Source organism: Capra hircus, chromosome 18 (assembly GCF_001704415.2).
Source record: "Capra hircus breed San Clemente chromosome 18, ASM170441v1, whole genome shotgun sequence".
NCBI classification, from domain to species: Eukaryota; Metazoa; Chordata; class Mammalia; order Artiodactyla; family Bovidae; genus Capra; species Capra hircus.
This window is the reverse complement of record NC_030825.1, coordinates 50,297,662-50,311,036: the sequence shown is the minus strand read 5'-3', so window position 1 is coordinate 50,311,036 and position 13,375 is coordinate 50,297,662. Positions and strand designations below refer to the sequence as shown.

Genomic DNA, 13,375 nt, shown 5'->3' with positions numbered 1-13,375 from the left:
GCATTCACACACTGGAATATACCCAGTGACATACTGCAATGGGAGAGATGCATATAGGTGGCTAGAAACCCTGGGTCCAGTTGCTGTTCAGTCCCTAAACTGTGTCTGATTCTTTGTGACCCCATAGACTGCAGGGCACCAGGCTTCCCTGTCCTTCACTATCTCTCAGAATTTGCTCAAACTCCTGTCTGTTTAGTCGCTGATGCCATCCAACCATCTTGTCTTCTGTCATCCCCTCCTCCTCCTGTCTTCAATCTTTCCCAGCATCAGGGTCTTTTCCGGTGAGTTGGCTCTTCACATCAGGTGGCCAAAGTTTTGGAGCTTCCACTTCAGCATCAGTCCTTCAAATGGATATTCAGGGTTGATTTCCTTTAGGGTTGACTGGCTTGATCTCTTTGCTGTCCAAGGGACTCTCAAGAGTCTTCTCCTGCACCACAGTTTGAAAGTGTCAATTCTTTGGTGCTCAGCCTTCTTTATGGTCCAACTCTCACATCTGTACATGACTACTGGAAAAACCTAAGCTTTGACTAGATGGACCTTTGTCAGCAAAGAGATGTCCATGTCCAGTCCAGTACACTGTCAGGATTCATGCACTCAGATAGACTGGGGTGCCTGATCACCCCAGTAGATTCTCTCAGTTACCTCTGGTCAGAGAGCCCTAGAGAGCTACACCTGGTCAGATGCCTCTGTTGTTGCTGTTTAGCTGCTCAGTTGTGTCTGACTCTTTGCAACCCCATGGATTATTGCTCTTCAGGCTCCTCTGTCCATGGAATTCTCCAGGCAGTACTGGAGTGGTTTGGCATGTCCTTCTCCAAGGGATCTTCCCAACCCAGGGATGGATCCCAGGTCTCCTGCATCGCAGGCAGATCCTTTATGCTGAGCCACTAGGGAAGCTCCAGATGCCTCTAGACTGTTTTCGTTGTTTTTATGTTTTTAAACAGGGTAATGCACAGGGTCAGATAGATTTCGTCTCATAACCTCAGACAGGGCCTCCTCTGGTTAGAGACACTTGGTCACATTTATACAGAGACGCACATGGGCAGATATGCCTACCTGGTAGAATCAGGGTGGAATCAGGACCCTGACATAGCCCCATGAAGATACATACAGGTTCATGGTCTGAGAATCCCAGGCAGTTCCCCTCAGGCAGATCTCCTGGTCACATTTATGCTGTCGGCTTCGCCCAATGATATACATATGGTCAGAGTCACACATTGACAGACCCTGTCAGAGAGACTGTGAGAGGCTTCCAGGTCAGACATCCACAGGCAGGCATACTCAGATGGATTCATACCCCAAGATGCATCTGGCCCCACATCCCAGCAAGATTCATACCCTGAGATACTCACGGTCGGTTCTAATCCTGCATATCTTGGTCAGATATATGAGGTTGGAGTCACCCAGTCAGACTGACTTGATCTTTAGAAATACTTGAGCAGGTTGACACGCAGCCTGGCTGGAGAGACCTGCTTCCCAGATCCCCACACTGAATACCCCGTTGGCCGTGCTGGGTCAGACACCCGACTCAGATCCCTGGACAGATTCGCTCATGAGATATCCCAGGCAAAACACACAGAGTCACCCCAGCAGCTTCTCTTGCTCTGTGCCTCCCCGGCGTCCCCCTCCCTCACGCCCTGCCTCCTTCCCCTTTTGTCCCCACAGCCTTCCAGTGCCCTGCCCACAGCCACTACCAGCTCTGCGGTGACTCATGCCCTGTGAGCTGCCCCAGCCTCTCAGCGCCCGAGGGCTGCGAGTCCACCTGCCGTGAGGGCTGCGTCTGTGACGCCGGCTTCGTGCTCAGTGGAGACTCCTGCGTGCCTGTGGGCCAGTGTGGCTGCCTCCACGAGGGCCGCTACTACCCGCTGGGCGAGACCTTCTACCCGGGCCCCGAGTGTGGGCGGCACTGCCAGTGTGGACCTGGCGGCCAAGTCAGCTGCCAGGAGGGCGAGACCTGCAGGCCCTACGAGGAGTGCCGGGTACAAGACGGTGTCCAGGCCTGTCGCCCCACTGGCTGTGGCCGCTGCCTGGCCAATGGGGGCATCCACTACATTACCCTGGATGGACGCGTCTACGACCTGCACGGCTCCTGCTCCTATATCTTGGCCAAAGTCTGCCACCCACAGCCTGAGGACGAGGACTTCACAATTGTGCTTGAGAAGAATGCAGCTGGAGATCCCCAGCGTGTGGTGGTTACTGTGGCCGGCCAGGTGGTGAGCCTGGCTCGGGGTCCGCAGGTAAGTGGACCCGGCCTTGCCCTGGGGGGGGTCTGAGGAGGAGAGGGCTTAACCTAGGGATTTTGAGAGATATATGAAGCCAGTGCAAGGGGACTAAGGAGGACATAGATCTGTCCTGGGGGCCTGAAGGAGACACGGCCCCAGCCTTGGGGACTGAGGAGACATTGTCAGCCTGGGGTCTCTGAAGGAAACATACTCTGCCCTGGGAAGTCTCTGGGGTACATGGCCTCACCCCAGTGGAACTGAGAGAGAGAGAGAGTCTGTGGCCTGGGAGTCCAAGGAGACAGGCTAACCTGTGCTTCTCTGAGTCCCTGACCCACCTGGCCCTTCCATCCAGGTCACTGTGGATGGTGAGGCCGTAGCCCTGCCTGTGGCTGTGGGTCACGTGCGAGTGACGGCCGAGGGCCGGAACATGGTTCTGCAGACGACCAAGGACCTGCGGCTTCTCTATGATGGCGACGCCCACATCCTCATATCCATCCCTTCCCCCTTCCACGACCGGCTCTGTGGCCTCTGTGGCAACTTCAATGGCAACTGGAATGATGACTTTGTCCTGCCTAGCGGCGCCACAGCCCCCAGCGTGGATGCCTTTGGAGCCGCGTGGCAGGCGCCTGGCTCCTCCCAGGGCTGCAGCGAGGGCTGTGGACCCCAAGGCTGCCCTGTGTGCTCAGCAGAGCAGACGGCACCATATGAGAGCCTCGAGGCCTGCGGGCAGCTCAAGGACACCAACGGCCCCTTCTCAGCCTGCCATGCGGCGCTGAGCCCCTCTGAGTACTTCCGCCAGTGCGTGTATGACCTCTGTGCCCAGAAGGGCAACGTCACTTACCTCTGCCGCAGCCTGGCAGCCTATACAGCAGCCTGCCAGGCGGCTGGCATGGCCGTGAAGCCATGGAGGACAGACAGCTTCTGCCGTGAGTGTCTGGGGACCCCTGGGAGGACTCCAGCTCAGGTTTGGTGCCCCCTGTCCTGTCTGCATCTCAGGGGCAGGGCCCCAGTTCCTCCCTTAGCACACCCTGCTCCTGGCTTTGCTCCTGCCCGGCTGACTGGCCCTTCTCAGACTCCTTTCAGAGGCCTGCTCTCCTAAAACCTTCTCTTACAGTTCTCAGGGCCCTTCCTGGACATCTTCTGTGGTGACCTGGGAGCGTGGGTCAGGCAGGTCAGGAGGTCACACAGTAAAACGAGTCTCACCCCGGCCCCTGCCCCCCACCAGCCCCTGCCCCACCCCCACCAGGATGGGACCATCACCCCTTAGATCTTTCAGGACAAGACTTCAGCCCCCTCAGACCCCTAGCCCAAGACTGTACCTCTTAGCTAACCTCCAGTCAGGGCCTATCTGTTTCCTTCAAACCCCCAGGACAGGGCTGTGTCTCCTTTGACTCTCCTGGACACAGCAGTGGCCACTCATGACCCCAGGGCAGAGCTGTGTCTCCTTCATTCTTCTCAGAGGAGGACCTACATGCAAGCAGTGGACACTGTCTGTCTCCCTCTCTGACCTCTTTCCTGACTGCTAGCCTCATGGGTCTAGTGACTTCCTGAACATTTTCCACTAGGTGTCCTTAGGGGGCCCTCACACACCTCCTGTGTTCCCATGTGACATCAGCATTTCACCCCAAACTTAAATCTTCTTATTTTTCAATCTTGGTCCTCATCTCAAGGCAGCCACACCATCCACCTGTTGCTTAGCCTGAGCCCAGGCCCTCACTATGCATGCTTCCCCTGGGTCCTCACAGCTCCCATCCTGGCCCTGACTTTCTGTCTGTATTTCCCCTGATCACACTGGGCCATCACAGTCTGTCCCACTGACTTGAGCCCCACAGGGCAGGGCCTGGAGCTGTGTCCCCAGCACCAGCAGCTCAGATCCAGGTGTGCAGTGGGTCCCGTTCATTGCTCAGCGAGCAGCCGTGACCCCACCCCGCTCCTTTCTCTGCAGCGCTCCAGTGCCCAGCCAACAGCCACTACTCCGTCTGCACGCGCTCCTGCCAGGGCTCCTGTGCCGCTCTCTCCGGCCTCACAGGCTGTACCACCCGCTGCTTTGAGGGCTGTGAGTGTGACGACCGCTTCCTGCTGTCCCAGGGTGTCTGTATTCCCGTGCAAGACTGCGGCTGCACCCACGATGGCCGATACTTGCCGGTAAGGAGGAATTTGAAGTGGGCAGGGAGGGTGGAGGAGCTTGAGGTTCAGAGGTAAAGAACCCACCTGCCAATGTAGGAAATGCGGGTTCGATCCCTGGGTCAGGAGGATCCCCTGGAAAAGGAAATGGGAACCCACTCCAGTATTCTTGCCTGGAGAATCCCATGGACAGAGGAGCCTGGTGGGCTGCAGTCCATGGTGTTGCAAAGAGTCAGACATGACTGAAGTGACTAAACAGCAACAAGGAGCTTGAGGTGGACAAGGAGGATGGAGGAGCTTGAGGGAGACTCAGATTTTCTTTACTTTCTTTTTTAAAAAAAGCTTTTTATTTTGTATTGGGGTATAGCCAATTGACAATGTTGTGATGGTTTCAGGTGGACAGCAAAGGGACTCATTCACACCTATCCATGTATCCGTTCTCCCCCAAACTCCCCTCCCAACCAGGCTGCCACATCACATTGAGCAGAGTTTCATACAATTAGTCCTTGCTGGTTATCCATTTTAAACATAGCAGTGTGTACATGTCCATCCCAAACACCCTAACTATCTCTTTCCCCCCTCCTCCCCCTCGGGAACCATAAGTTCATCCTCTAAGTCTATGGAGACTCAGGATTTCTGTGCTGACCCCCTCGAGGATGGGGACAGGGAGGCTGCCACATTTCCCTGCTGTGTGACTCAATGCTGGTGAAGTCCCCGTATTAGTTTCCTGTGGCTGCTGTGACAATTGACCATAGCTTGATGCCTTAAAACAAGAGAAATTTATTCTCTTGTTTAGTTATAGAGGCTAGAAGTCAGAAACCGGAATAGGTGGGCCAAGATGACAGCTCTAGGGGGAAATCTGTTCCTTCTCTCTCCTGGCTTTTGGTGGCTGCAGGCATTCCTTGGCTTATGGCCTTGTCTTTGGTTGTTTTTGGTTACCCTGGTGGCTCAGATGGTAAAGAATCTTCCTGCAATGAATGAGATGCAGGTTCGGTCCCTGGGTCGGGAAGATCCCCTGGAGAAGGAAATGGCAACCCACTCCAGTATTCTTGCCTGGGAAATCCCATGGACAGAGGAGCCTGGCAGGCTACAGTCCATGGGGTCTCAAAGAGTCAGACAGGACAGAAGGACTAACACTCACTATTTTAGTTGCTGAGTTGGGTCCGACTCTTTGCGACCCCATGGACTGTGGCCTGCCAGGCTCCTGTGTCCAAGGGATTCTGCAGGCAAGAATACTGGAGTGGGTTGCCACTTCCTCCTCCAGGGGGTCTTCCTGACCCAGGGACCGAACCCACATCTTCTGCATTGGCAGGTGGATTCTTTACCACTGAGCCACCTGGGAAGCTCTTGGCTTATGGCCACATCACTCCAATTTCTGTTTCCATGCTGCATGTTCCCCAAGTCTTTGCTGTGTGCCCTAAAATCTCCCTCTGCCTCCTGCTTCTAAGGATACACTTGACTGTGTTTAAAGCCCGCCAGGATTAATCTCTCCATCTCAAAATCCTTAATCACATCTGCAAACACCCTTTCTTCATATAAGCTGACATTTAGTAGCTCTAGGCATTAGGACCTGATATCTTTGTAGAGAGGATGTTATTGGACCTACTGCAGTCCTCTCTGTGAGCCTCATTTTCTCTATCTGTAAAATGGGGTTAACCATCATCCTTGCACCCTAGGTGTCTGAGGAGTCAAGGGTGATTGAAAGGCACTCGCTGAGCACTGGGCCTCACCCTCCACATTCATCACACCCAGAAAAAATAACAGTAATTTACAGCAGTGTAGTAGGTAGCACTCTGGAGAGGGAAACGGCAACCCACTCCAGTGTTCTTGCCTGGAGAATCCCAGGGACAGAGGAGCCTGCTAGGATGCCGTCTGTGGGGTCGCACAGAGTTGGACACGACTGAAGTGACTTAGCAGCAGCAGCAGCAGCAGTAGGTAGCACGGCTATGGCCATTTAATGATGGGAATTGAAAGTTAAGAGTTGATTTATTTTTGTGATGGATTTTTAAAAAAATTATTATTTTTTATTTTGGCAGTGCTGGGTCTGTCGCTGCTTGGGCTTTTCTCTAGTTGTGGCAAGTGGGGGCTGCTCTCTAGTTGTGCTGCACGGGTTTCTCATTTGGTGGCTTCTCTTCTCGCAGAGCACAGGCTCTAGAGCACACGGGCTTCAGTAGCTGTAACATGTGGCTCAGTGGTTGTGGCTCCCAGGCTTTAGGGCACAGGCTCAGTAGCTGTGGCACATGCGCTTAGTTGCTCCAAGGCACATGGAATCTTTCTGGACTTGGGATGGGGTTCGACACGGGTTTGTGTCTCCTGTGTTGGCAGACGGATTCTTTACCACTAAACCCCTAGGGAAGCCCATGATTGATGTTTTTGGAGCTCTCACTATGCACTAAGTTGGTTATAGATATTAAGTCATTCGATAGTCACAGCAATTCTACGAGACACGGACTATTGTTATGTTCCCCATTTTACAGATGACAAAGAGAAGTCAGCCCAAGGCTACCCATTAGCAAGGGAGGAGTCTGGGGTTCATACCCCAGCAGCCTGCACTCACCTCTGAACCATGAGGCTGTCCTGCTTCTTCAGAAGCATGTTTGTCAAATAAAGGAAAGCTAGATTACCACATTCCTTCCCCACTCATCCCAGTTTTTTGCTTTTTGCTTTTTTGCTGCATGGGGTTTTAGTGCAGCACGCAGGCTTCTCTCTAGTTGTGGCACACAGGTTCTGTAGTTGCACCATGCAGACTCAGTTGCCCCACAGTGTGTGGGATCTTTGTTCCCCGACCAGGGGTTGAACTCGTGTCCCATGCATTGCAAGGCAGAGTCTTAACCACTGGACCACCAGGGAAGTCCCTCATCCTAGTTTTATTAATAGCAGAATGGTAGGCTGGAGGGTCTAGAAGTGCAGGACTTCTTGGAAAGAAGATGCCAAACAAAAAAACAAAAAACTGTTCACAATTCTGCAGCTCTGCTGTTTGGCCTGGGCTCAGCAGGGCAGTTCTTCTGCCATCCTCTGGGCTCACTCAGACTTCTGTAGTCCCCCAGTGGGTCAGCTGAGGGCTGGCCGTCCCTCTTCCATGAGGTCCCTCCTCAGGTGGGCTAGCCTGTGGTGTCTGGACAGGGTTCCGGGAAACTAGTAAAGCTGTCAGGTCGCTTGAGGTCCAGGCTTGAACCTGGCACGGCAGTGCTTCTGCTGCATTGCAATAACCAAGGCATAGTCTCAAGTCCAGCTCAGAATAATGGGAAAGGGGAAATAAACTCCATTTCTTTCTTTTTTTAAAAAAGCAATTTTTCTTTGTTTATTTATTTTTGGCTGTGCTGGGGTTGAGTCTTCGTTGCCGCATGTGAGCTTTCTCCAGTTGCAGTGAGCAGGGGTTACTCTTCGTCGTAGTACCTGAGCTTTTCACTGCGGCAGCTTCTCATTCTAGAGTACAGGCTCAGTAGATGCGACCCACGGGCTTAGTTGCCCCTCAGCATGTGGGATCTTCCCAGATCAGGGGTCAAACCTGTGTCCTCTGCATCAGTTGGCAGACTCACCCACTGCAGCACCAGGGAAGTCCTAAACTGCATTTCTTAGAGGAAGTTACTGCAGTCACCCGGATGGATGCAGAGGGTGGAAGGTGGTGGCCGTGTTTGCAGTCCACCGCACCTTGTCACCTGCCCCTTTCTGTGCACAGGTGAACTCCTCCCTGCTCACCTCCGACTGCAGCCAGCGCTGTTCCTGTTCCTCAAGCACTGGCCTGACATGCCAGGCAGCCAGCTGCCCACCGGGCCGTGTATGCGACGTCCAGGCTGGGGTCCGGGACTGCTGGACCCCCCATGGCCTCTGTTCCCTCTCTGTGGGTGCCAACCTCACCACCTTCGATGGGGCCCACAGCGCCGTCAGCTCCCCTGGTGTCTACGAGATCTCTTTCCGCTGCCCAGGATCACAGGAGAGCATCCCTTGGTACCGTGTGGTTGCCGATGTCCAGCCCTGCAAAGGCAAAGTGGAAGCCGTGGCCCTGGTTCATATCTTCTTCCAGGACGGGCTGGTGACTGTGACCCAAAACAAGGGCGTGTGGGTAAGCCAGGACACACGGGCTGTGTCTCCCCTGGGCTTTGTTCTTCCTGTTGCAGCGTGCCTGCGTTCCTTGTGGCCTATGTGCCCTAACGTCTGTTTTCTTCACAGATCTCTGCAGTTTGTTTCTCTGGGTTTGTATTTGTGTCAGTACTTCAAACTTAGTCCCTTTCTTCTGGCTGAGTTCATGAGGAGCAAAAGCACCGTCAAGTAACTTACCCGTTTAGATGTTAGTGTTAATCAAGACTCTATGGTTGCAAGTGAGAGAAAACCAATTTCAGAGTGCCTTGAGCAAAACTGAATTTATCGGCCCATGTAACTAGAAGATCCAGGGACACAGCCTCAGGAGTGGCTGGATCTAGGTGCCCTGGATGTGTACCTCTGTGTTTAAGACTTGCTGATCACCAGTCAGCTTCATTCTCTGTGATTCCCTCCAACATACTCATAAAACAGGGATTATCATTATCTCCGTTTACTCAGAGGGGAAACCAGGGCCCAAAAAGGTGAAGTCATTTACTCAGGTCGCTCAGAGAGTACCTGGGAGATCCAGGCCTTGAACCCACCAGCACCACCCATGCCCTGAACCACTTTGCTGGCGATGGAGTGCTGGTGGTGACGGTGTGGACACAGGGGCCCGAGATGGACTCCAGGCACAGTGCTTGCTCAGCGGGACCATTCTTTGAACTCCGTCAATTCCAGGCCACTTGCCTCTGCCCTCAGCTGTCTTTCAGCTTGCTCTCAGGGTCCCCTCAGGCCTGTCACTGTTTGTCTCCTGATTCCATTCCAGCCCAGATGGGTCCTCCTTCTGTCCCTTGACTTCCATTGACATCACTGCCTTGCACTTGCCAAACTCCACAGTTCTCACCACCCTGATTCCAAATGTCTAGAGAGAGTCTCTTTGGCTGAACTGAGGACTGATGTCGACTCATAGTCTGCTCTGCCATGACCTGTGTCATAGAGACTCATGACCAAACACAGACGTCAGGCTGCTCTAAAGCTCCCGTGTCCTGTTTCCATGGCCTGTTCTTGGATTGCAGAGCCAGGCACTGGTGTCTTCTATGTCCAGTGGGGGGGTACAGCCCATGCTCCACACACCCCTCCCCCAGGGGATGGTCTGCATCCCTCCCCCAGTGCAGGGAGATGGTCCAAGACTCAGCCCTGTTTTCAGCAGGGGAGCTTGTGTTCTCTCTTTAGCATAGTCTAGACCATCACTCTTTGACTCTCTGCTGGATCCATAATTCAGGTGAACAGGCCCCTACTCTTTTATATGCTGAATGTTTTTTTTATTGGGGTGTAGTTGCTTTATAATGTTGTGTTAGTTTCTATTGTACAACGAAGGGAATCAGGCATATAATACATGTGTCCCCTCACCTCCCTCCCACCCATCTAGGTCATCACAGGGCACCTAGCTGAGCTCCCCACACTAGACAGCACGCTCCCGATAGCTGTCGGTTTCACACGTGGCAGTGCATAGACGGTCAATCCCGACCTCCAGTTCATCCCACCGCCCTCCTGCATGTCTTCATGTCCATTCCCTGTGTCTGTGTCTCTATTCCTGCCCTGCAAATAGGTTCGTTTGTACCATTTTTCTAGATTCCAAATCCATGCGTTACTGTATTTCTTTTTCTGACTGACTTCTCTCTGTGCGACAGACTCTGGGTCCATCCATGTCTCTACAAATGACCCAATGTCATTCCTTTTCACGGCTGAGTGATATTGCATCGTGCATATGCACCACATCTTCTTTATCCATTCGTCTGTTGATGGAATTTAGGTTGCTTCCATGTCCTGGCTATTGTAAGTGGTGCTTCAGTGGATGAACATTGGGGTACAGGTATCTTTTTGACCTGTGTTTTTTCTCTGGATATATGCCCAGGAGTGAGATTACTGCAGACCCCTACTCACGACCTTCCTTTGCTCATCTGTCCAGAAACAATTCTCTACACAGCAGACAGATGCTCTAGAAATGTGAATCAGGTCGGGCCATTCTGCTGCTTAAAACTCTGCAGCGACGTCTCAGAGCAACATTTCAAACTCAAGCCACCTCCCTTCCATGGCCTGCAAGACTTTATGCGATCAGACTCCCGCTGGCCTCACCAACCTCATGTCCTCCAATTCCCTCCTGAGCTCATGGGCTGTGCTGCTAATAGGCCAGGCTGGCCTTTATGCTGTTCACACAGTGGACCACGCTTGTTCCCACCGCCAGGCCTCTGCATTTGCTGTTCCCTCTGCCGCAGTGTTCTCCTTCCAGATTTCCTAAGCCTTGGCTCCTTCTCATCCTTCAGATCTCAGTTCCAGTCTCTCTACTTCTACAGAGAGACCTTTCCCAACTCCCTACAGAAGCTCTCTCTCCTCAGCCCAGCCTCTGTGCGGTTACTCTGTTTTATCCCCTTCTGGTGCTAGTCACTCTCTGAAGTCATCCATTATTTCTTCGTGTTTGTTGACATGCTCCCTCACTGGCATATGATCCTCAGGTGGGCAGGGATCCTGTTCCCCTTGGTTGTCACTTCGTCACCAGTACCCGGATCAGGGCCTGGCCCCAGGAAGAGTCTGGTTTTGTGACTACATTCATCCCCCTCCCCTCTGCGCCAGGCCGTGTGCTGGGGAACACAGAGAACTCAGTCCCGCTTCTTACGCCATCGAAGCTTGCAGCCTGCTGAGACTCCCCGCCCACCTGTCCAGCTGTCCTTCACTGCCCCCATCCCTCCGCCTCCTCTCCTCCTTCCACCTGTCCTTCCTTTTTGCCTCCCTTCCTTCCCCCCATTCCTTCCTTCCATTGATTCACCCATCCGTCCATCCATCCACCTCTTCAGATCCGTCTACCTATCTTTCTTATCTACCTGACTCTCCAGTCATCTGACAGAGAAAGCGTCACATACAACAGCATTTTGAAAAAAGGAACTTTTCTTTGAAAGAAGGCTCTCCAGGGAATCTGACTTTACAAGGGTTAACTTACCAGAGAAGACAGACAACAGTTATTTAAAAGAAAAAACTCATCAGGTTACCAAGGTTACTGAGTCCACAGCCTGTGATGGACAAATGGTCATTTTCTCACATGATTATTACACTGGCTAGGTCATGACTTGTCTTCAGACATCAGCGTGGCAAAAATAAGGGATGAAGTTGCCTTGTTAGGGAACCAGTAACTTAACAGGACATGCTCAAGGGCTCTTTTATTTTGAAAACTAGAATTAGACAGGATGATGCTGGGGTTTGACTCGTTTATCTCTCTGGTGCAAGTGCCTCCCCCCAACCCCAGGTGCCTTTGGGATGTTGTGTGCACACCTACTTATGCATTGATCCGTCTCTTCATCCATCCACTCTCCGTGCTTCTATCCATTCATCCACATCTCTGATTACCTTAGGTGTCCATCTCTCCATTTGGTGCATCCATCCGGGCCTTCATCTCTTTCAGCATCTGCCTCTCTGCTTTTGCTCCTTGGACTCGTTGTCTTCCTTGGGGTCGCCTTTGTAGTAACACCCCAGCTTCTCTGTAGTTCCAGCCTCACCTCTGTGTTTCACCCACCTTTCCCCCCACCAAAACCACCAGGTGAATGGTCTCCAAGTGGACCTCCCAGCTGAGGTGTTAACATCTGTGTCCGTGAGTCAGAACCCTGACGGCTCTGTGCTAGTCCAGCAGAAGGAGGGGGTTCAGGTGCAGCTTGGCACCAACGGGCAGCTGGCTGTGGTGGTCAGCGATGACCATGCTGGGAAGCTGTGTGGGGCCTGTGGCAACTTTGATGCGGACTGGAGCAACGATTGGCCTAACTCCCAGGAAACAACGTTGGAGAATTGGAAAGCACCGGACTTCTCCCCATGGTAAGGGATACAGCTCGGAGGCCAGGCTTCTCAGAGCCGAGGCACCTGCGTCCCCACGGGGAGGGGGAAGTCAGGGTGGGTGCTCCATCTACAAAGTGTGCTAAGAGTCTGTGTCTCACAGCCAGGACTGATCAGTCATCCACCGGGAAGGAAGGCTGCAGGACCTGAAGCCTCTGGAGGCTGAGAGGCGCACTCTGTCGTTGTCTGTGCCCCTCCGCTCTACCCCTTTGTTGAGCCACTGAGGCCAACCGGAAAAGCATTCAATAAATATCTATTAAGTTGCACACCAGTGTGTCTGTCTCATGTCTTCTTATCCGTGACCTTCCTTCCATGCGTGCTTGCTAAGTAGCTTCAGTCATGTCCTACTCTTTGCGACCCTGTGGACTGTAGCCTGCCAGGCTCCTCTGTCCAGGAGATTGTCCAGGCAAGAATACTGGAGTGGGTTGCCATGCCCTCCTCCAGGGGATCTTCCCGACTCAGGGATCAGACCTGAGTCTGTTATATCTCCTGCATTAGCAGGTGGGTTCTTTACCACGGAGCCACCTGGGAAGCCCCTTCTTCCTGCCCCACAGGTGTCAGATGCCTGGGGAACCTGGCATATGATGAATATTTCCTGGCAGGTGAGGGGATGGATGGATGGAGACAGATCGATAGATTGGGAAAGATGTAGGTGGGGAAATGGGGGAAATGGGCAGCTGGACGATTAGAAGAATGGATGGATGAGAAAATGAAGTTGGACGGAGGGAAGAAGTAGAAAAGGAAAATATCAACAGCTTCTAACTTTGTCATTTATAATCCAGGCATGGTAATTTCTCTGCCACTCAGTTTCTTCATATGTTTTAGTCCACTTGGGTTGCTATAACAAAATATCATAAAATGGGTGGTTTATAAACAACAAACATTTAAATTTCTCACAGTTCTAGAGCCTGGGATCCCTGGTGGCTCAAATGATAAAGAATGTACCTGCAGTGTGGGAGACTCGGGTTTGATCCCTGGGTGGGAAAGGTACCCTGGAGAAGGGAATGGCAACCCACTGCAGTAGTGCCTAGAGAATTCCATGGACAGAGGAGCCTGAAGAGCTAAGGTCCACGGGGTGGCGAACAGTCAGACACGGCTGAGCAACTAACACTTCCACTTTCACTAGGGCCTGGGAA

General features: G+C 52.7%; 1 protein-coding gene across 2 annotated transcripts in view; it reads left to right on the top strand.

Annotated features, from left to right (window-relative positions):
• The window catches only part of FCGBP (Fc fragment of IgG binding protein), a 40,388-nt gene extending 27,878 nt beyond the window's left edge, over positions 1-12,510 (top strand). For both annotated transcript variants that reach the window (XM_018062405.1, XM_018062404.1), the window contains 6 exons: positions 1,663-2,234; positions 2,572-3,145; positions 4,165-4,364; positions 8,023-8,406; positions 11,953-12,221; positions 12,343-12,510. In XM_018062405.1, coding sequence (XP_017917894.1) covers positions 1,663-2,234; positions 2,572-3,145; positions 4,165-4,364; positions 8,023-8,406; positions 11,953-12,221; positions 12,343-12,352 — 2,009 coding nt within the window. In that variant the 3' untranslated portion in view covers positions 12,353-12,510. The remainder of the gene's footprint in view (positions 1-1,662; positions 2,235-2,571; positions 3,146-4,164; positions 4,365-8,022; positions 8,407-11,952; positions 12,222-12,342) is intronic.